At 41.1% G+C, this 21,235-nt stretch overlaps 1 protein-coding gene across 2 annotated transcripts in view; it reads left to right on the top strand.

Annotated features, from left to right (window-relative positions):
• CMTM4 (CKLF like MARVEL transmembrane domain containing 4) overlaps positions 1 to 20,468 on the top strand; it is a 28,639-nt gene extending 8,171 nt beyond the window's left edge. Inside the window, exons 2-5 of one of the 2 annotated variants that reach the window (XM_053952935.1) lie at positions 9,921 to 10,097; positions 19,073 to 19,171; positions 20,027 to 20,196; positions 20,277 to 20,468. In XM_053952935.1, coding sequence (XP_053808910.1) covers positions 9,921 to 10,097; positions 19,073 to 19,171; positions 20,027 to 20,196; positions 20,277 to 20,376 — 546 coding nt within the window. In that variant the 3' untranslated portion in view covers positions 20,377 to 20,468. Of the gene's footprint in view, positions 1 to 9,920; positions 10,098 to 19,072; positions 19,172 to 20,026 lie in introns of both variants that reach the window. The other variant, XM_053952934.1, reaches the window with a different exon arrangement.
• The last annotated feature ends 767 nt before the right edge of the window (positions 20,469 to 21,235 follow it).

The following is a 21,235-nucleotide window of genomic DNA, read 5'->3' as shown; positions in this document are numbered from 1 at the left end:
CGTGTGCAGTGTCCGAGTTGCACGAGGTGCTGCTTCTGCTGTGACTTTCTCTGAAGCTAACCCAGGGCGTTTTCAAATGCTGCAAGTCTGCCAGTGATACAGCATTGCTCAAAACAGGTCTGGCAGATTTTTTCCAAATTATTTGATGAATTGACTACAACTATTTCCATATTAGGACTTTTCTGTACTTTTGTACATTTTTAAACTGAAATACTTGTGGTGAGAAAGCAATGAACATGGTTGTGAATATTATTAAATGCTTAAGTTCTCCAAGTCTTTAACAATCTGTAGTAACTTCTGTCTCAGGAAATTATTTTCATGCTAGAAATTATTTTCATGGTAGAAACTGATACTGCCACTTGAATGTCGTGAATAGATTAATTAGCTGTTTGATGACAGGCTCTTCTGAAAGAAACTAGTGTTGCATTTAATACTTAGAAACTTTTTGTCTAATGTAGATGAAACCTTTTGTTAAACACAGTGATACGTAAAGCAGAGATGCTGTTGCAATTAGCAACATTTTGAGTTGCTGTGGTGCAGCTGTGCAGTTGCAGGCTGCTGTGCAGCCCCTGGTGTGCAGGGTGGTGCTGGAGGCGAGGGCAGCGCTGCAGAGCCTCTGTGCTGCTCACAGCATTTTCCAGGGGCACGGCTGCTCTGCACTGGAAAATCCTGGGATGTGCAGCTGGGCAGTGGCATCGGGGGGCTCTGGGGGTGCTGCTCTGGGGGAATTACTCCTGCATCCCGTGTCAGCCGGTCCCACCAGCACGGAGGCTCCGCACGTTCCCCAGTGCAGCTGGCAGGGCTCTGCACGTCCTGGCCACATCTCTTGTTTTAATGTTCTCTTTCACCAGGATGTCTGGACTCTTTTTGCCTTTTAAGGCATGGCATCTAAGGGGGCCTTGGGGTTATGGTCTAGGGAACGTTGGGATTGCAGGGACATTTTGCACCATTTCTTTTAAACAAAAACAAACCCAAAAAACTTCAATGGACTCTGTAGGGCTACTTTAAGTTCTTGTCTGTTTTCTCATTAAAATTTCTTTCTTGTCTTAGTATTTGTGGGATGTTTGATGTTTACTCATAATTGGGATTAAATGGGGTTTTAAAGGATACAGACAGATTCTGATAATGATGAAATAGAACTTTCACTTTTTAAAATAGCCAAACAGGCTATTTAAAGTAGAGACAGTACAGACCAAATACTTGACAAATTTTATGATTATACCTTTACTTCTTAAAACTAATAAATTTATGTGTTAATTTATGTGTTTGTTACCAGATTTACAGTACTGTGTTTTAATATTGTTTTGACTAGCCAGGTTTCCAGCATAGGCTGGCCTGTGAACATGGATGGGAACATGAAGCCAGTTCAGAAGTATTGATTTTTTTTTTCTTTTTTAACAGCTGAACAGAGAATTCTCATAAGTGAAGCAATAGGAGTTTTTTGTACTTCATTTAAAAATCATGCAAGTAGGATGTGCTGTATTCCAGCAAAGTGTGTGTGTGTGCAGCCCCAAGACAAAAACAGGGCAGTTATATCTGCCCATTTTGTTTAAATAGCAAAGATAAGAAAAGCTCTGTGTCCTTACAGCTTGACGTAAAGTGCCAGGGAGTGGAATGGAGAGGACCCTGCACCCTTGCTGGGAGGTTGGGGAGGGAAAGGTGGGGCTGTACTGGGAGGTACCTCCTGAGTGTCCCACACAGGTGTTACTAACAGCTCATAAATGCTGATACAAAACTGCTGACTGCTGACTTCAGTGATACTATTAAATTAGTCTGTAAAACCGACAGGATTTGGCAGTGACTTTTAAGGAAGGTTTTATTTCCTTGCTTTGGTGCCTGAAAGTGAGGCTTGCTAACAGAGCAGTTAAGCTGGATTTAGTCTCCATTTTGTTACCTGTAGCCAGTTTTTACTCTGTGTTACTACTGTGGTAAAGCCTGCATGAATAAGACTATAGCAGCAAATGGGACTAATGGGAAAATACTTTATTATCCCTTCTACCCCCACTACTTGCAGCTGGCAGTGGCTGAGGAAGATGCAGATGACTCAGTGCATACAAAATTACATTCAGTGTGGCACCAAAGAAATGTACCATGGTTTCTTTGACCTATTTTTGCCTGTCTTGTTGAAGAACATGATATGCAAATGCTGGTCAGATCGTGATAAAATTGAAGAACCTAGCTGGGTAGTCCTGCTGTTTAAGAATTTCCACTCACTGTTGTATGAGTGCTTTAATTATGGTTTTTATCAGCACCCTGGAGCCCTGTTCTGAGGTCTGGCTGCACTGCAGTGGTTTGTGTGCAGAGCTCCCTGGGCTGCTGGCCTGTCCCTCTCTGCTCCCCTGGGCCAGGCAGGGGCACACTGAGGCTTCCTGACAGAATTTTACTGCCTGACCTTGATGAGCTGCAGCTGCCTCTGAGGAACCTGCTCTGGCTGGCACCAGGGAGCATCATTAACAGACCAGCATGTGAGGCTTGGGAATTAGAGAGGGCTGTAAAATCTCTATTTGCAGACACTGCCAGAACGAGCACGAGACAATGAATGCAAAAATTGAGCCTCAGACATCGGGATATAGTGAAGAGCCGTCTACCTCCCTTAGTTTTTCTGTTTAATGACACTCACTGTAACCATTGGCACAATTCATGTACTGTAGATACAAAATAAACCTTTCCATTTATGAGTTGTTCACTTCACTGGGTTGTTCAGGAATGAAGTGATTAATGCAGAATATGAATGGGAAAGTTAGAAATGTGAGACTCTGGGATTTTGTTCGTTATTGTCTTGAAGGACTTGTTGCTTATGAAAATATTTTGATTTGTACTACACAAGAATTATAGTTTCTGGGGACTGGAGGCACAGGTTCCTGTAGAGAGGAATTGGTGGGAGAAACCAGTTATATTTTGCATATTTTGTTTAGCTTTGTTTAAAAGATGGATTTCTGTATGGTCTTCAAATGAACCTTCCTTTAGGGTGGAGTAGCTAAAAAACTGTTTATGGGCTTTTGTTTATGGGACAGGTGGCACACTACATTCATTTTTGTCTAATCTGGAAGGTTTGTTTGAATCTCATTCAGATTTCAATGGGGAAATGTCATGTGCCTAAAACAAAAACCTCCTTGCAGTGTGCCTTGGCTTCAGATGCAGTTCAGTGGTTCGTTGGGTCAACTGCTTGTTGACCCAAATACATCTAAAAACCCAAAATACATCTAAATCATACTTTTTTTTTTGGGGGGGGGGGGGGTTAATTGTTTTTGTTTTCCTAGGAAGAACTATATTTGTTTTGCCTGTCAAAACCTACTGTGGTACTTGAAATGGAATTGGTTTTGCATTTATCTAGCAGATAAGAATGTTTGTTGCATAAGTGTGTCCAAGCAATAACAAAACTCTGTACTAATGCAGTTTGCAGGAAATAAGTCACCACAGCATGTCTGTAGCTTTTTTTTGTTCTAGATTCTATGATTAAGTTCACTTTAAAAATTGATGCATTTCTGGTTTACCCAGTTGAGAATTCCTTCTGTTCCCTGTAGTTCAGTTCACTTTTTTGTAGAATAAGCCTTAGTTTTGATGTCATAAATGTTCTGAAAAAAATATCATTCTGTTGTTGATTTTGAGTGTTGATTACCCTCACTCATAAATATGACCCTTTCTCCTAATACACCATCAAAATGTTTCAGGCCTCAGCAATATGTTTTGTATTTAGAATTGGTCTTTTGCCTAAATTGGGAAGGGGAAGTCAGCAGTAGCTGAATCTTAGGGTTATAGAAAACTGCTGGAGGTGACAAAAGATCAGCTGATTTAGTAAAGATTCCACAGTATTTGATGCACTGGAGTTTTGCCACATTACAGCCAAAAGTGTACTAAGAAATAATGAAAACTTTGCAGCTCCATGTAAAGCACTAGAGGTGCAACGATGATCTGAAACTCATATTTTCTGCTTTTTTTTCTACCATCACCAGCAAAACCAGATGAGAGGTGAATTGGGAGGCCTGGTGAACTTCTCTGGTTTGGTTTAATTGTATTTGTGCCATTAGAGCACAATTCAGTTTATCCAGGGTGCTGAATCACTGGTGGTGCTTAACCTTCCCTCTCTGGTAAGTGTTGTTTTCCTAAACTTTCTGTCTTGCAGGGAAATTTTAATGCTGCTTTGTGATTTAAGGCCCCTTTTAGCCTCTCACCAGAGTTAATAACTCTTTTCATGGAGTCTTGAGGATGCGGAGCAGGCGGGAAATCAGTCATTTTTTGCATAGGGTAAAAGATGGTTTCCTGCTGGAGGAGCAGGACTGTGTTTGAGCCATATGATCCCAAATATTCATATCTGTGCCAGCTGTTTCAGATGTGGGAAGTGCATGTGCTTTGCAAGGAATGAGACCCACTTCGTTTCATGCATAAAGTTGGGACTGCTGGGCCAAGGAAATGAGAACAATAAATCTAGATTTTAATTCCAGAAAGTTCAAAGTCTTCAGATACTTTAAGCGGTGTAAAAGCAATATATTCCTCCCTATTTTGTGCATGTGTATTCTGCTGTACCATTAATTTAAACAGTCTGGATGTAAAAATGTCTTGCTAGTGTGACATTCTTACTAAAATTCTGTGGGTATTTTTCAGGCAGAAAAAATGCTGACCATTTTGTGGTTTTTTTTGGAAATCATGCGTAATTATGTCATTTAACCACACAATAAGGCTTTCTGTGGTAATGTTTTAGATAAACAGGAAAACTCATTTTTTACTTTGTTTTCGTTGCAGAACTGTCTTTTTTTTTATTTTTAGTGCAAAGTTCTTTGATTATTTTCCTCAAAAATATAACACAACATATTCTGACAGGAAAAATATCATTAGCAACCTCCTAAAAGTTCTTTTTCAGCGTTGGTACCTGTCACAGCAGGTTTTCCCCATTTTGGAGAAATAGAGTGTTTTATGTCTGATGTGCCTTTGTTGCCAAGAAAGTGCTGTAAATATGAGCCATTTACATAGCCCCGAGGCAGATGATTTCTTCATTAAGGGCCCTTCTCCAGGGGAGTTTGCAGGAAAGTTGAGATGAATTGCAGTAATGGTGGGAGGCTGATGTGGCTGACTCCAAGGACATTGGATCCGGGAGCAGAGGCTCTCTCTCAGGAATTCCGTGGCCCTAAATTGTGGTGGCTCCATGGAGCTGCTCTGGGTGCAGTGCAGGAATTGCCTCGGCAGTGCTGCACACCCTGGGCAGTAACACTTGCCAGTTTATTCAGGGCTCAAAGCACAAAATGGCATAATTGGGAAGCACGTCTCCTATTTAACCCTCTGCTTGGGGCTTTTTCCTCCTGCCTGTGAGATGTGGTGGTGGCAGCTGGGGGACGAAGGGCAGAGATGCTCTCTGTCACAGCACTGCAGCTGCACTGCGCACGCTGGCAGAGCCAGACCTTTCCTCCTTTACCTGAGCATAGCTCATTCCTTCTGAGCCTGCTTTGTAGACCAGATCCTTGCAAGAGAAAGGTGTTACTGCAGCTGGCCTGGGATACCTCTGCATGGACCTGAGCATCCAGAATTAGCAGATGTTTCCGTCATGGCAAAATTGCACTTTAATGCAACATTCACTGTACTTACTCTAAGAAGAGTGGAAGTAGAAGAGAAACCAAAAGCAACTGCTAAAAAAAGACAAAGATTAGTAGGAAAAGAGGGCTATACAAATTCTAGGGTGTTGGAGGAATTAGAGTGCAATAGAAAACTCTCCAAAGTACTTGGTGCAGAGAAAAACAGATGAAAAGGTTTGTTTTGTCCATCAGAGAAAACTTTCTCTCTTGCCTCAGCCCAAGAAAGCTGTAGCTCTGTTATTTGTGGGAGAGAGCAATAATTCATGTAAGAGGAGATTTCCACCACATTCAGCTTCTCATTTTTCCTTGGTAAACCAGCCTTGAAACTTCTGCTTGTGGAAAAACTTGTCAAATCTCATCACCCTAAACTATGAAAAGATGTGTGATTTGAAAGTGGGGGTTGCCTCTTGTGTTGGACAAATGTCATGGTGTATTTTGTTGGCCAAGACCTGTGCTCTGATATGATGCCATTCCCCTGGCTTTCTGGGTTTTTTAAGCTAGTCTTGGAACTGCAGTTGTGGGAGGCAGAAGCAGGATCCTGATTTATGAGTGTTAAGAAGCAAGGACTGAGCTGTAGCTGTTGGGGTTTTTCTCCGCAGCTTTATGTCTCAGTCGCCTGGAGCAGTGCAAACTTGGATGGAGCATGGAGGCTTCCCAGGAGGGCTGGAAGCTCTTGATCCTTGCTTCCTCTTCCCAGGAGAGAGTGTGCAGTCAGCATGGAAAGGCAAGGCAGCAGTTTTATCTGGGATGTGAGCTGTGGCAGCAGGCAGAGCCAAGGAAGCTCTGGAGAAGGGACTTCCCTGCAGGGAGGGAGCTCACTCTGCCTCACAGCCGTGCCAGCCAGGGGGTGTTTCATGTTAATTCAACTCCTCATTTACATTGTACACTGCCTCATAAGTTATTTATTTCATCAATTAAAACCCACAATGATAATGAATGTTAACACATGGTTGGGGTTTTTTAATGAACCCTATCACTGGATGAGCCATGGCCTTTGAGAAGCAGCTTTGGTTCATGTGGCAGCATTTGCACAACACTTAAACTCCCTAAGTCATGGGGCTGTGCAACCAACCTTGCGTATTTCACTTTCATCTCATGTATTCTGAGTAGTTTACTTTTTTATTGAAAACAAAGTTAGATTCCTCTCGGAGTGAATGGCCAGTGAAAGCGATAGTAGGTATGTTTTATAGAAGTTTCATATAACTTGTAACTACAAGTTGTAAGGATGCTTCTGGCAAGTTTATAAATGTGTAGAAGGACAAGATTATCCTGATGTTTTAAAGAGAATATATTTTGTATTAAGAATTGAGATTTCTATTGTGATTAGGAAAAAAGGAGTGTCTGTAGGAAGACAGAAAGACAGACTTTTTTTCTGATTAGTGTGGATTTCATGTTTTGCCATGGCTTTGCTGTGAGACAGGAGTGGCAGGTGGCAGGAGGGTATTATCTGTAGCTCTGGCATCATGGGCAATTTTTGAGAAGGGGAACATATATTTTTATTACAAGAAAAAATGCTAACAGATTAAGTTGTAATCTTACTTGAAGTGCCAAAGAGTTAGAAATAAATTGTGTGTATGGGAGTATTGTCCTTTTCCTCTCTCCCTCCATCAGACAGGGAAGCAGCTGAGGTTTTCTCCCAGCCTCTCTGATCAATTTATCAGTGGACTTGGGCTGCCACACCCCAGGCCACTGAACCCTGCTGCTGCTGCACGTCCTAAACTGATGGCACATCTTTACTTGCATTTGAAATGCTTTGGGTAAAGTCAGGCCTAAGTGTACACAGCTAAGGCTTTTTTCTTATAAGAGTCTGTCACAGGTAAATGTATTTTATAGTTTCTTAAGGGATAAAATGAAATCTAAATGTAGAGTTGCTCTGGAGTTTATTAATTCTGGGATTGGGAATATGTAAATAGCACAGGATTATTTGAGTTCATTGCTCCAAGTGCCTCTCCAGTACATAATTAATTTCCAGTGCTGTTTGCAGGAAACTTGTGTGTCTCTTTTGAGCTTTGCCAGCCAAGATGGGTGTGTTGGCCTTGAAGAAGCAGTGTTGCCTGATGTGGAGAAGAGTCAGTGCTGAAGTTTATCAGCAAAACACCAGAGTTGTTGCCCTCTGCAGCAACTGATGTGCCAGAGATTTTGGCTCCTTCAGCCTCATGTTGGTGGCACAATTCAGAGTTGTTAGTGTTTTGAGAAAATGAACCTAATATTTGGGGCTTGTACTACAGTATTTCTAGAGAATATTGCAGAACTATATCTTTTGGAAGGAAAAAAATACAAGTGTCATAATATATTAAAAATAGTGTCAAGAAAAATAGAAACTTTATTATATTGGAGAATCCAGAAGTAGAAATTTTGCTGGCTAACATTTAGCATTAATATGTGATGTTGATCCTTCTTGAAAGAACAAAGATTGGTTTTTAAAGCGTCTTTTGTTTTTTTAAATTGCATTCAGTGTCATCTTCAGTTTTGAGGCTTGTGTTTACAGAGAAGATGAACTTCATTACATAAAGTTTAATACTTCAAAAATGAGGCTGTGTCTGGACAGTAATTTTTTTTGTATGTGTGCCATTGCTGAAATCATAGATTGACTTGGATTCTGCTTTGATTCTAAATACTCTATTTCACTCATGGTCTTTCTTTCTGAAGCTATTCAATGTCAAAGATAAAATCTGAAGTTTTAATCACTGGGTATCCATTGAGAATTTGTTTGATGTGAATTGGCCTGCTCTGTTAGCTGACAAAAATTAGTGTGGCATCTGCTGTCCTTAATGAACATGTGCTAAGAGAACTGTGAGAGGCTTTCCAAGCAAGTGTGAGGTTTTTTTATTAAAGTAGTTTTGCTGAGTTTTAATCTGGTTTTAAATTTACATTTTCTGCTGTATTCTGAAGTACGTGACAAATGAGCATGAGGGGTATTGTCCTTTTCTTAGAATTACTGCTCATGTAAGTGGCAAAAATGCTTTCTTGGTTGCTTCTTTCAAAATCCTTTTTCTTCATTTTGCAAGTTTTGTTGTGGGAGGCAAAGACAAACCAATGGATGAAGCATAAAAAGTGCCTGAAGGAAGTGTATCTGCAAAACATTGAAATTGGCAAAGAAGGATTTAGCAGAAATTGGTTTTTATCCTGGCTTCTGTCGATCTTCTAAACTTAAGTTTGTGCAAAACATTCAGATTGTTGAATATTTGGCTCTGAGGAAAGAATCTCCCTTAGTTCCTCATCCTCAGATTGAAGTGCTTATTGCAGCCTCGATAGAATTTTGTGGCACAGCAAGAAGAGAATTCTTTCTAAAAAATGTCAGTGGGTGGATGGGGGTGGTTATCCTGAAAACCAAAGCAAAACATTCTTAAGGCCTTCCTTGCTTGTCCGGGAAAATGCAGAAACCCCAACAAAACAACAAAAAACCCCAAACCATCCATGCAACTGTTCCAGGCGTGGTGTGGGAGCTGTGTGCCCGTGGTGTGCCAGTGGTGCCTCACAGCAATGGCAGCTGTCCCTGCTGGCTGATACTGGGCTCTGAGGGGGATATATTTTAGTTTTGTCCCCTGGACAGACTTTATTTTCAAGTACAGCGAGTGTCAGCGTTTTATCCTAAATGGTGAATTCAACTCTTGTTGAATTCAGAGTGCACACGTGTCAACTCTTTCAATACATCCTCTGAATTTAGTGTGACCTATCATTATCCCAGTTCCATGTTTGTGATTGCAGCACCAGGGGATTTTCCTTCATCTCTTAGCTGCTTGTTTTATTGTGCTATAAGGGAATGATAAAATATGCTTTTATATGAAATATAGTGTACTGATGATGATAAATGTGAAAAAGACAGGCATATTTGGAGACTGGTGGAAATCCTGAATCTGTTCTATTTTGAATTGATTTAGATCTCAATTGGTAGTGAATTTTAAGTAATAATCTTTATTGACATGTCTTTCACAATCACACAACATTAATACTCTGTAATTGTGCTTAGGGTTGACAAATGCATTCCATCTTCTAGTTTTGGAATAGTGTATCATGAGTAAAAAATGAAGTAAAATGTTTGAGGTGCTGTTTGCATGTTAAGCCAGTGGCCTGCCAGCCAGGGGTTTCATGCCTTTTGGGGTGTCTTGGTCATTTTGATGTTCGGGTCCTTATAATTTTGCTCCAGTGCTCTTTGTTGAATGGGACAAATCCAGAAAATCTTACACTGCTTTGCTTTTGTTTTTGCTCCCTACAGAGTGCCCTGTTGTAAACTAAAATCACACATTCCTGAGTGTAAACTGATCATGTTCCCAATGGAAATTTTAGGAATATTTGTGGCTACTTTCAAAATGTGGAAATCTATTTATTTTTTTCCCCACTTGTTTTTCTTCCCAGCTTTTGGCGCTGACCGCGTTCATCTGCATAGAGACCATCATGGAATGCTCCCCTTGCGAGGGCCTTTATTTCTTTGAGTTCGTGAGCTGCAGTGCACTGGTGGTCACCGGAGCTCTCCTGCTTTTGTTCAGTCTCAACCTTCACACAAGAATACCCCAGATCAACTGGAATCTTACTGTAAGTTCATTTGAATCCTCACTGTGTTAAAAATGTTTGCTTTGCTTTCTCCTGTTGTTTAATATTGTGTATGAGTGTTCTTTATGCTGGGTAAAGTATACATTTTACTTACATTTATTTTGAATGCTAACAGCAGAATGAGCTGTGAAATGCAGCAAGATTAAACTACACTAAATAGAACTAAAATCATGTTCTGGTAGATTGTCTTTGGGAGGACAAACTTCCTGCTAATGCCAGCAGGAATTGTGGGTGAAGGGGATAAAAATGCAGCCTGTAGTTACTTAACTTTGACAGATGCTGTTTTTACAGCAGCATGTTGTTCTCTCTTAACCTGGAGGTTTTTTATGTTAGGACAAATTTGTACATATATTTTCTTACATAGACTAATACAATCATTGGGCAGTAGTGTAGAAAATTAAGTGCTTTCTGTGAAAATCAGGTGTTTTGTATTGCCTGTGCACCTAATTATTAAACATTGACCGGCACTGCTTAATGTGTTCTCAGATATGAGGAGTTTTAGGAAGAGAACTGCTGGCGATGCACATTCCTTTTGTACACGTCTCTATTTTCATGCTCTATTCTGAGTTAAACTTTCAGACTGGGTTGCATAAACACAGGTCACAAAATCAACATGTTAAGTCACTCTAGCAAAAGATCTGTCAACTTCAAGGGCAATATTTATACCAACTTCTTTGGACAGTACAGATACAATTGTGCCAGTGTTCAGTGTTATAACAGTAATTTTGCAAGTACTGTCAGAGTCCCAGAGGTTTTTAGGCTTCTGTGTGATTAAAAAAAAAAATTAAAATGTAATTTATTAATGTAACAGTTTGCTTAGTTTCTCAGCCTAAATGACTTGGTTCAGTTGAGACTGGAATGTGGAATTAGATGATCTTCTCTACCCTGGGGCTGCATAGTTAATTGATGAACTCTTTCTAGGAGTGCTTGGTAGATAGATAGGGTGTTCTCTGGCTGAACTGTCCAGAAATTATCCCTTTGTGGTGGCATCAATTGTGCCTGCATAGCACCTGTTAGGAGGTATTTTGGGGAAGGGGGCGGGGTTAAAAATCCAATCAGTTGTGCTTTGGGCTTTGTTTTGTTTTATGAAGGTATTTCAGTTTTTGAGCAGTGGTCATGCTCTGCACCCCCTACCTAAACATCATTGGAGCAATGTGAGCAGGTTGGAGGTCAAGCAAAGGGCACCTGGAATACACTGCAGCGCTTTGCTGCAGTTCAGATTGCCAGATCCAGAGGCAGAAGGAATCTGCCATGACCTCCCAAGGCTCAATCTGTTAGCTGTGTACTGAAGATGAAATGCTTCTGCCATCCTTATGCCAGAGTTCTCCAGAAGTGAGAAGGGAACTGGCAGCTTATGTCTTTCTGAACTGATGAGACCATCCTTCTTTCTGGTGTTTCTTACAGATTTCAGCAATCTGATTATATTTGATTCTTATTTATGATTATTTGATTTTAACAAACAGTTGGGACTGTTCTTCTGACAGGAGTGAGAGATTACCTTCAGTATTCAGAGTGTTTGAAACCATTCTGTGATTCTACAGCTGTTTCTGCTCCTGCAAGTACAAAGTGTGAGATCAAAGCTTGCTGATAAAACACCTGTGGGACATTACTTTGGCCAAGTTAGTAGGAATTTTTAGAATGTAGGGTTCTGGCTGACTTTTTTTTCCTTTTGCTTTTTTTGGCATTTTATTTTTTACAATTTAAATGCATGTTCATACATTATTTGCCTCTTTCAAAATTTATTACTTCCCTGTGTTTTGATGGTTATTTTTATACTTTGCAGTATGTGACACAGTTACTACAGGAGTGGCTTTCTGAACAACAATCCTTCACATCCCTCAGTGCTTTAGGAGGAAGTCACTCCTGCTTATGTATAAATTCATCAAGATACATGCTTTCAAAAATATATATGACTTTATAATGCATATTTCCCTTATGGAAAGTCTCAAGCATTGTTTTTAGAAGCTGTGTGAGAAGAAGAGGCTGTTGCAGTGCTTGAAGGAATTTAATCAACTTAAATTTAGAAAGAAATCTTTCTTTAAAAATAGCACTTCTTCCTAGGAACCATTGAGAACATTTGCTTTCAAATGATCCTATGTATTAGAAAGTACCTGGCCAACTGCTATTGTCCAACACAGGATTGTTTCCTTTAAAAGTTTATTAAAATTAGAATTCTTTCCGGTGTGTTCTGGATATTGGCAGATGTCCCCTGTCCCTGGCTGGAATGAAAATGTGGGTGAGTATAGACTAGGATCTAACAGATATGCAAAGTTGCTAAAATTTAAAAAAATTTATCTTTTTAGCTATCTGGGGAAAAGCCATTTGTTTTGATCCTAATTAGAGACTTGCCAATCATCTTCATATTTTCCTGAGGTAAACCTGCAAGAGACATGGAGCTGGTGAGGGCAGAAAAGAGCCCTGTCTGGGTGTGTTGGAGAGAGGCTGATTTGTTCCAGCAAGATGAAAGAACAGTCCCTTGTCTGTGTTGTGCAGCACTATCAATATTATGCAAAAATGCAAAAGCTGGGGAACCTGTCAGTGGAAATTTCCATTTCCTTTATGCCTCATAGCTCAAAGGGAGCCCATTCTGCAGGGAGACAGGAGTGGCCCAGGGGAGTGGGGAGCACAGCAGCTCCTGCTCCACCAGCAGCTTGGGCACGTTTGCTTTCAGAGAGAGCTAATGAATTCTGCTACAGTTTAGTCTTTGCCTAAATGATCCTTTTTTCTTTTTTCTAAAATTAATTATTTGCATCTCATGTGATGTACAGGGAGATCTGAAGGTCTGGTATCCAAGGGGTGAGCATGAGCTGGCCCTGCAGGAGCAGGAAAGGTGTTGGAGTCCCAGGGATGTAACTGGGATCCTGCACTGGGATGTGCTGTGCTGTGACTGGGATCCTGCACTGGGATCTGCTGTGCTGTGACTGGGATCCTGCACTGGGATCTGCTGTGCTGTGAATGGCATCCTTTCTCCTGCTCAGGGAGACACCTCAGTGGAGCCCAGGAGCTGGGAACACTGACATTTGGCAGCATCCCTTGGATGGAAGTTTGTGTGACAAGGCAAACCTGATTATCTGAGTACCAATGTAAATCATTAAGTGATCAGCCAGTAGAATGAGTTCTTTGGCTGTGTGTAGGGAAAAAAAATCTTCCAAGACATTTTGATCAATGATTTTTTGTTTTAAATTATTTTCTTGAAGCACTCACTGGAGTTATGGTAGTGTATTTTTGGGAGTCCAGTTCTGACTGCAGTTTTTCAGCTTAGAGCAGCTTAGAAGTAAGGCACAGAACTGAGCACAGCACAAAATCAGAGTTCCACTGGGCTGGACTCAGTCCCAGAGAAGCACCAGGGAGCAAACAGGGACCCAGGTGTGTGTGTTAGGACACACAGACCAGCTGGGGAGTTCTGTGCTGCCTGAACATTGATTTAGTCATCTCTGCAGGGCTGTTTTTTTGTTTGTTTGTTTTTGTTTTGTTTTGTTTTTTTGGTGTTGGTTTTTTTTTTTTCAGCAGTGAAACCTTGTGTGGCAAAGCAACTGACACTTGAAGGAGTTGGCAGAATATTTCATGTAGTGCCTGAATGACAAAGCTGTCCTGTACCAGCCTTGACTCTGCACAGTATAATTACAAAGCTGTAGCTCAAAGGCCTTCACAGGGCAATCTTGCTCTTTATTTCTAATTTATTTTTTCCCCTTCTGTTTTGAAAAGACATCTTGCTTTCTTTAGCTGTTGAATGAAAAATTAAGTCAGTCATCCTTCACCCTTATACTTACTGCTCTCAAAATAGCAGTACCTATTAAGGATAAAAATGAACATTTAATAAGTTTAAAAACAACTGTAAGAATTAACTTCCTCTGGGCTCTTCGTGGACTGTTCTCATTTGGTGCATGGTGTGAATGTTACTCTATAATAAATGCAGTCTCAAGTTTTAAATACAAAAAACATCTTGTATTTTGGTAGTTATTGCAGGTGTGGTCTATTGCTTTGTGACAGTAACTTTCTGAAATTTATGTTCATGGGCTCTTCTGTTGGGTAAGCAGTGCTTAAGTGTATCTTGTGTTTACCTAGGTAACTCTTAAGTATATTAGGGGAAAAAAAGAGATGGCAATTAATGCTCATAGGGTTAATTTGGTTCTTTCTACCTAGCACTTATTTTTGCTTGATGTTTCCATTTTTAATTGTAGTGCAAAATACTCAAACATAGTATTTTAATAACAGAACAATAATTTTGTTCTGTTTAATAACAGAACAAAATTCTGGGAGATTGACCAGAGGTGTTTGGTTTAGAGGACTGACTGGTATGTTTATAACCTGCAACTTGATAGCTTCATGTACAAGCAAGGGAAGATGTTCCCAAACCTTGCAAATAAAGTACTGGTTGGAGGAAAAAATAAGGTCATTGTACAAAAAAATTTAAAATAATAATGAAAAAATATTAGTAACCACACTCCCCCTTTCTTCCCCTGACAAACAAACCAGCACACCAAAACAAAACTAAAAGGAAATGTTACTTTGAGCTCTGTCTTCTGTGGAAAATAAATCAGACACCAGCAGGCCACTGACTTTTCTCACCTTTTGTGGCAAAGTCAGGCTGTTGAAATGTGCAGGCTTTGCTTCCAGAATACATTAGTTTAGCCACTTTAATCTCCATCAAGATGTAAACTTTTGGATTTCAGAAAGCAAATTACAAGAGCAGGCACCAGTTTAAATGTCATATCTCTGTTTACATGAGTTTCAACTGCAATATGGCACTGCCTGCCTTTTAAAGAGTACCTGGTCACTTGTGCAGAATGACGTACAGGATAAAGAGGCAGGGCAGGAATTTTGATTGAATGATTCCTGAAAGCTTGTGTGAAGTTGTGGCGAGCTGTGGATAAAGACATGTAGATGCTGCTGGAGCCTCTGAGCATCAGAGGCAGCTCCTGGTGGTGTCCCAGCCTGAAAGGCTGAGCAGCAGCGTGGAAGTTGGTGCAAGTTACCAGGTCTGTTAACAGAGCTCTCCTTTGTAGTACCGGTTCAGCTTTTCCATCCTCATTAATCCAGGAGCTACACCTGCCTGGACCCTTAAAAACAAGTGTGGGATGGTTACAGAATCATGGAATGGGGCTTCCCACCTTCACGGCAGAATCCCCAGAACAGAAGCATTGCTCTCTTCTAGCATAAAATATTTATCTTGGCATAAGCCCATGTTCATCCATGAGTTACAACATCTCCTCTGCCTTGTCCTCCCCCTGAGTGGGACAGAGAGTAAATCCATGGCCTTGGATGCTCTCTGTTGGACTGACAGGACCACTGGGGACTGAACAGAATCACTTGCAAATAAACTTGCAAGTGACCAGAAGTCATTTGTTCATTTGAAATCATTTTGGAAAGGAGAAAGGGAGCAGCAGCAGCCTGGAGTGGGTTTGATTCAGCTCAAAGATTTGATTCTCTTATGGATGGTATCTCTGTACAGTGTTTTATGACACAGCATACTTTGTCTCATGAGGTTGCTGTAATTTCAGAAGAAATTCTTCTACCTCTGTGATGTGGTTTTACTTTATCTATAAATATAATAGCGAGAACTTCAGCTCCATCATGGAGAGATTTGAAGCAGCTCATATTTTTTCAGTTAGTTTATTCTTCTTATTGTCACGATTATTCATTTTCTCTTACGTGGAAAAAACTTGCAGTATTTTAGGGAGTGTCCTCTGCTTCTTGCTGTAGTTTGTTTTCTTTTATTTTTTCCTTTTACTTTGCCCAAAACTATTGTGTATTTTTTGCTTTTCTTTCTGCTCTAAGTAGTAGCTCCCACATTTTGGATTAAGGACCTCCACTGCTATTTGCATCTGTGATGTTACCATTACCTGTGTATATGACAGTTACTGCTGTTATTGCTCCTTAAGCTCCAAAGTCTGCTCTGGGGGTATAAAATCATTTTCATTTTAGCTTTTTCAAAAACAGTCTTACTATATGAATGTGAATCAGTTTTTAATTGCATTAGAAAGGTTTGACCTAAATGGGGAAAATGGAGTTGCAGAGATGAATAAATTGGAGCCTCAAGATAGAATCACTTCTTTAGATTTAAATTGTTGAATTATCTGTGTGGAATTTGATATTATTTGTAAAAGTAAACTAGAATAAAATGCCAGTGATGATGATAAGTTGCTGATGTACTTATATCAAAGCCCATTAGAAAAGGCATCAGTAGTTTAATTTCAGCAGGATTTTGTATTTTGCAGCTTGGAAGAAGCCTTCAGGTCCATTTGTAGCATGGAGCTGGGTGATAAATGTGTCATGTTGTAGGCAGGCCTGGCCCTCTTGCTTACACCTGTGCTCCTTTGGAAAGGTCCCCAGGGTGACAGATTCTAAACCTCAGAGGTCAGCAGGATTAATTAATGAGCATATCTGACCCCATAAACCATAGAGCATCATGTGCCATCCATGCAGTCTTAAAGTGTGGTACTAAGGAAGTACAAAATGTCTGTGTCTGAAAAAGCATAACCTGGAATAATCCAGGTGAATGTGAAAGGGTGAAATATTAAATGCATCTTTGGCTGTTTATTCTGATGGTTAGGTCTCCTACAATTAAAATTCGCTTCATTTTGAATATGACTTCTGCCTTGACTTGGCAGCTGTTGATTTTGTTTTGCTGTCAGTTTTGTTGGCTTTCTGATGTTAAGCTTTTAAAACAACCAGTGTTTTTAACTATTTGAACATTGGAGTCTTTGCGTACACAGCTCAATCTTTTTAATATTTAAAGCAGTTTAGGTTCTTTTGATTCATACTGTGAGAAATTTTCTTCTCCTTTCAATAACTTCTGTGGCTCTTCTCTGTACCCTGTCCAATTTTTGGACACTTGATGAAAGTGTTGAATCTGGGTCTGTTGCAGGTATAGTGAGACTTCCCCTCTAGTGGGAAAAAGGTTTGTGCAGGTGAGAACCACAGCTCGTGTTGGCAGCTGCAGGAGCACAGTTAGAGCTGTGAACTCAGAGCTGCAGAGGGGCACACCTGGGGAAACTGTGTAGTGCCATTTACTTTCTAATGCTGCTGTTTATATAAAGTTTCAATTTTATCTCTTCAAAGCAAAGGTTACATAATTAAAACTGCAATAGCTAGTTAATAGAATTTGGATTTGTTTGATGTCCTACGTCTCGGGTAGCATCTATCTCAGGGAGCTTGAGCAGGGAAAAAAAAATATCTCTGTACACAGGCAGGTGAAAAATTGCTAGGAATTTGTGAGACCCACAGTTTGCTTTTGCTTCTTTACTATTTGATTAGAGTTTGGGTCTTACTGGGCTCGTGACATCTGGATATGAGTGTGGAAGTGGCCATGAGCCGTGGGAACCTCTCCAGTTCCTTGGGAAAGTCCCTGTTTGAAATGAGGCTCAGCCACAGAGATGCCTTGTGCAGTCTGGACACTCAGTTTTGATAACCAGCTGTTGCTGAGTCAGTACCCTCAAAATAGATTGTTTTATGTGAGTAACACAGTGCCAGAACCTTCCATTTCTGCAGTTATTTTCTGCAGCTACTTTCTGCAGCATTCTGTAATCGTGGCTGGGAAAAGAGATGTTTTGGGGCTGGCTGGACAGCACTGTTCCCTCCAAAGCCCTTGTGTAACTGGAGCACAGCTGTGGCATTCATACCCAGTGGAGTAAGTTCAGAGTTATGTCTTAAGTCTTCTAAGCCTGACTTCTCATTGCACTTTGGGGAAAAAGTAAAATAATTATTAAAAAAAATGGAAAAAGTGAAGGAGCTGTAACAGGAAGTGAGCCTGCCTTACATGTGGCAGAAGAGAGTCAAGTAGAATAAATCGTCCTTGAATTCTAATTATTGTGATTGCTTTTATATGGTGGGAGTTATCATGTTCACTGTGGTTTTGTGTGGGTTTTTTGGGTTTTGCGTGGTGTTTTTGTTTTTTTTTTTTTTTTTTACCTCAAGCCTGTAAGTAACACAGCAATCTTGAATTGAAGGTTTTCTTTCAATCCCTTTTGTCTGTGGTAGTATTCACTTCTCACTGATTTGATGTTTGTGCTGAATTGTCCTTTCTTGATCTCTCCACCCTGACCTCACCTGTTCATTCATGGTATTTTTGTAGTTTGGGAATGGTGTTCCCCAGTTTAGTGGGAGCATGCAGACAGTGCAGAGTCCATACAGATCAGATGTGAAAGGTGTCATGATAACACACTGAATACCTTGTCCTGGACGAATCTAGACTTTGTTTCTTCTGTTACTTACCCTTGAATATTTTTCCCTTGAGTCTGATCAGTTAGCCTTGTATTGATGTAATCATTTTTGTGCAGATACCTGCCATTCAGAATTCTTCCTTTGGTTCCAGTGACATGTTAATGACCCTGTTTGAGGTGAGGCATGGCAACATCACCATCTGAACACCAGTGACAGGAACTGTGTGTAGCAAGTCGTTTTCCTTTGCTTGGGGCAAAGCAGTTTTCCCTGAGCATGTATGTTCTAAAATGTCTGCTTGAAATATCAGTTTTATGCAATAAATAGGCAAAAAGCTCTGTTCTTACCCTGCTGGCAGCTGTTACTCCCAGAAGTGGCACAGGACATGCAGTTTTGTTCAATGCAGGCCTCAAGGAATGGGTGGGAAAGCTCCTGTCTGGTGTGTGGACAGGGCAGGAGCTCTGTTGGGATGTGAGGAGCAGGGGTTCTGCAGTTCAGCTGGCCAGGCTGGGTCAGCACCCACTGAACAAGGTGGAGCAGGGTGTGAGCCCTGTGCTGACAGCTCTGCCTGAGCTGAGGTGATGTTCCAGGGCTGCTGGGTGCTCTGGGTGCCCTGGGACTGCAGCTCACACTCCTGGTGCTCCTGTGGGACAGCCTCTGCCTTCGTGGGACACTTGGGCAACTGCAGAGGAACTGGCAAAGGGTTGCTGCACTTCTTGTTCCAACCTTCTGTGTCATCACTTCTGATAAAGCAAACAATCACCATTTAGTAATGCTGCTGAATTTATTTTTTTTAGGATCTGGTCAACACTGGACTCAGCACTTTCTTCTTTTTCATTGCCTCTGTAGTACTGGCTGCTTTAAACCATAAAACTGGAGCAGAAATTGCTGCTGTGGTAAGAATTTAAACTTGTTTCTATCTGACTCTTACTTTGTATTAAAATTAACTTTTACTCATTGATTGAATACACCTGTTGCCTTTGCCATCACAATTTACTTCTACTTTCACAGTTTGCTGTGAGATAGTTCTTATTTTAAGAATGCTAACGTCCTTGGAGCTTTGTCTGAAGGCGTGGCAAGAACAGCAGAAAAATGACTTGCAGAGAGCACTTTACAGTTGAACTTGCCTTTCTCTTTGGTGCTCTATGTTGCAAGCCTATGGAAATGATAGAGCCAAAAAGTAAGAAATTGAAGCTGCTTACACATAATTTGTTTAGTTCTTGCTCAGTACAGATGATCTTTTGTTCTTTGGAGTGAGTGTAGTAGCACTTCAGGGTTTTAAATCTGCAACATTCAGTTCAAACAAATTACTTTTGTGTGTGAGTTGGTGACCTCTTATTATTTTCTTGTTTAATTTCTTTTTAACCTGGTTTTTAAAATCACATGAGTTCTGCAGAAGCATAGAGGCTGATGCTCTGGACTTGTCACTTTTTGTGTGCACCCCAAGGAATGAATGAGCTTTTGGATGAAGAGCTGGTTTCTGTACAAGGGAGTTCTTTACACTGGGCTGCACTGCAGGATTTAATTGTCATGTTGGTAGTCAGAGAACTCTGTTTCCTGGGTTCATTGATCTTAGCCACTTTTGCAGATTCTCTAGTTCACTGAGAAAAAAAAAAAACATAATTTCCCAGACCATGATGATTTGTCAGTGCAAATAACGTAGGAAACGGAACTTCTGGGGACTTTGCTGTGAAACTACTTTTCTTCTTGTTTTCACAACTCGTCTGTGACATCTCTTTGTGCTCCTCTAGGTGTTTGGTTTCCTGGCGATGGCAGTGTATGCTGTGAACACGTTTTTGGCAGTTCAAAAGTGGCAGCTGAGCAGCAGGCAGCAGAGCAGCCGGCAGAGCAGCGACTACATCCGCGCTCGGACAGAGTCCAGGGAGGTGGTGCACCGCCCCGAGATCCAGCGCCTGGACGCGTGAGGGCCGCCCTCAGTGGCACTGAAAGGGAAAACAGCACTCAGGTCCCTCATGGAATAAGGGTTTTGCTTTATTTAAGGAGGAAAAGGTGGATCCGAGGGTGGCGAGGATGCCCAGCCCTGCACGTGTGCAGAGATGCGTGGAGCCAGAAGCTGCTGTCATGGAGGCAGAAATGGTGATGGTTCAAAAGGAAGATCCTCTCAAGGCCTCCACATAGACATGTGCATATATTATATAGCTCACAAAATATATAATATATGTCTGTTCTGAAGTATGTCTTTGCTTTGGATTAACTGCACAGCAGTTTCCTTCTATCTCTGAGGATCCACTGTTCCTTCAGCTGCCCCAGAGACAGAGCAGCCCTGCCTGGCTGGGTGAGGGAGGAGGGGCACCCACAGGAGCAGATGGAGCACCCAGACGTGCCAAGGAGCCAGAGGCACTCAGCAATAACTCAGGCAGCGGGGCCTGTCCATCCCAAACTGTGTCTGTCTGTCCTCCCTGAGCCTCTGCACACCTGCCTGCCTGCTGGAGACCCGTGCCACGTGTTCTCATGGGTGCTGGGAAAGGACCCCTGGCCACTCTGGACTGGGCTGAGCCTGGGGTGGTCGCTGCTGGCCAGGGGATGCACTGAGTGGGAGTAGGTGGTTGTCTGCTCGTGTTGGGACACATTCCAGTTTTCATTCCAAAGTGGGAAAAGAAATATGTTGAGGAGATGGGGTGGAGAAAAGGGGCTTAAGGGGCACAGTAGAGAATGATGGGGTTGTCATCCTATAGACTTACATTCCAGCCATGGCTTTCTTTTTATTTTCTTTTTTTTTTTTTTTTTTTTTTTTTTTTTTTTTTTTTTTTAAGGTTCAACATTTCTAGAAGTTTTTGCCTAGAACTTGCTTTCCCTCTAAGTCCAGGGTAAGCAAGAACTAGCAAAAATTTATGTGCTTTTAAAGTGTTCCTAAGGTTGCAATGTTTTGATTCATGTAAGGTAAATATTTCTTTTTGGAAGGACAGTTTTTCTAAAATTAAACCTTAATTGGTGGTAGG

The sequence above is a fragment of the Vidua chalybeata genome, chromosome 11, assembly GCF_026979565.1.
Source record: "Vidua chalybeata isolate OUT-0048 chromosome 11, bVidCha1 merged haplotype, whole genome shotgun sequence".
Taxonomy (NCBI): domain Eukaryota; kingdom Metazoa; phylum Chordata; class Aves; order Passeriformes; family Viduidae; genus Vidua; species Vidua chalybeata.
The sequence above is the reverse complement of the archived record's forward strand: the minus strand, read 5'-3'. Positions and strand labels throughout refer to the sequence as shown.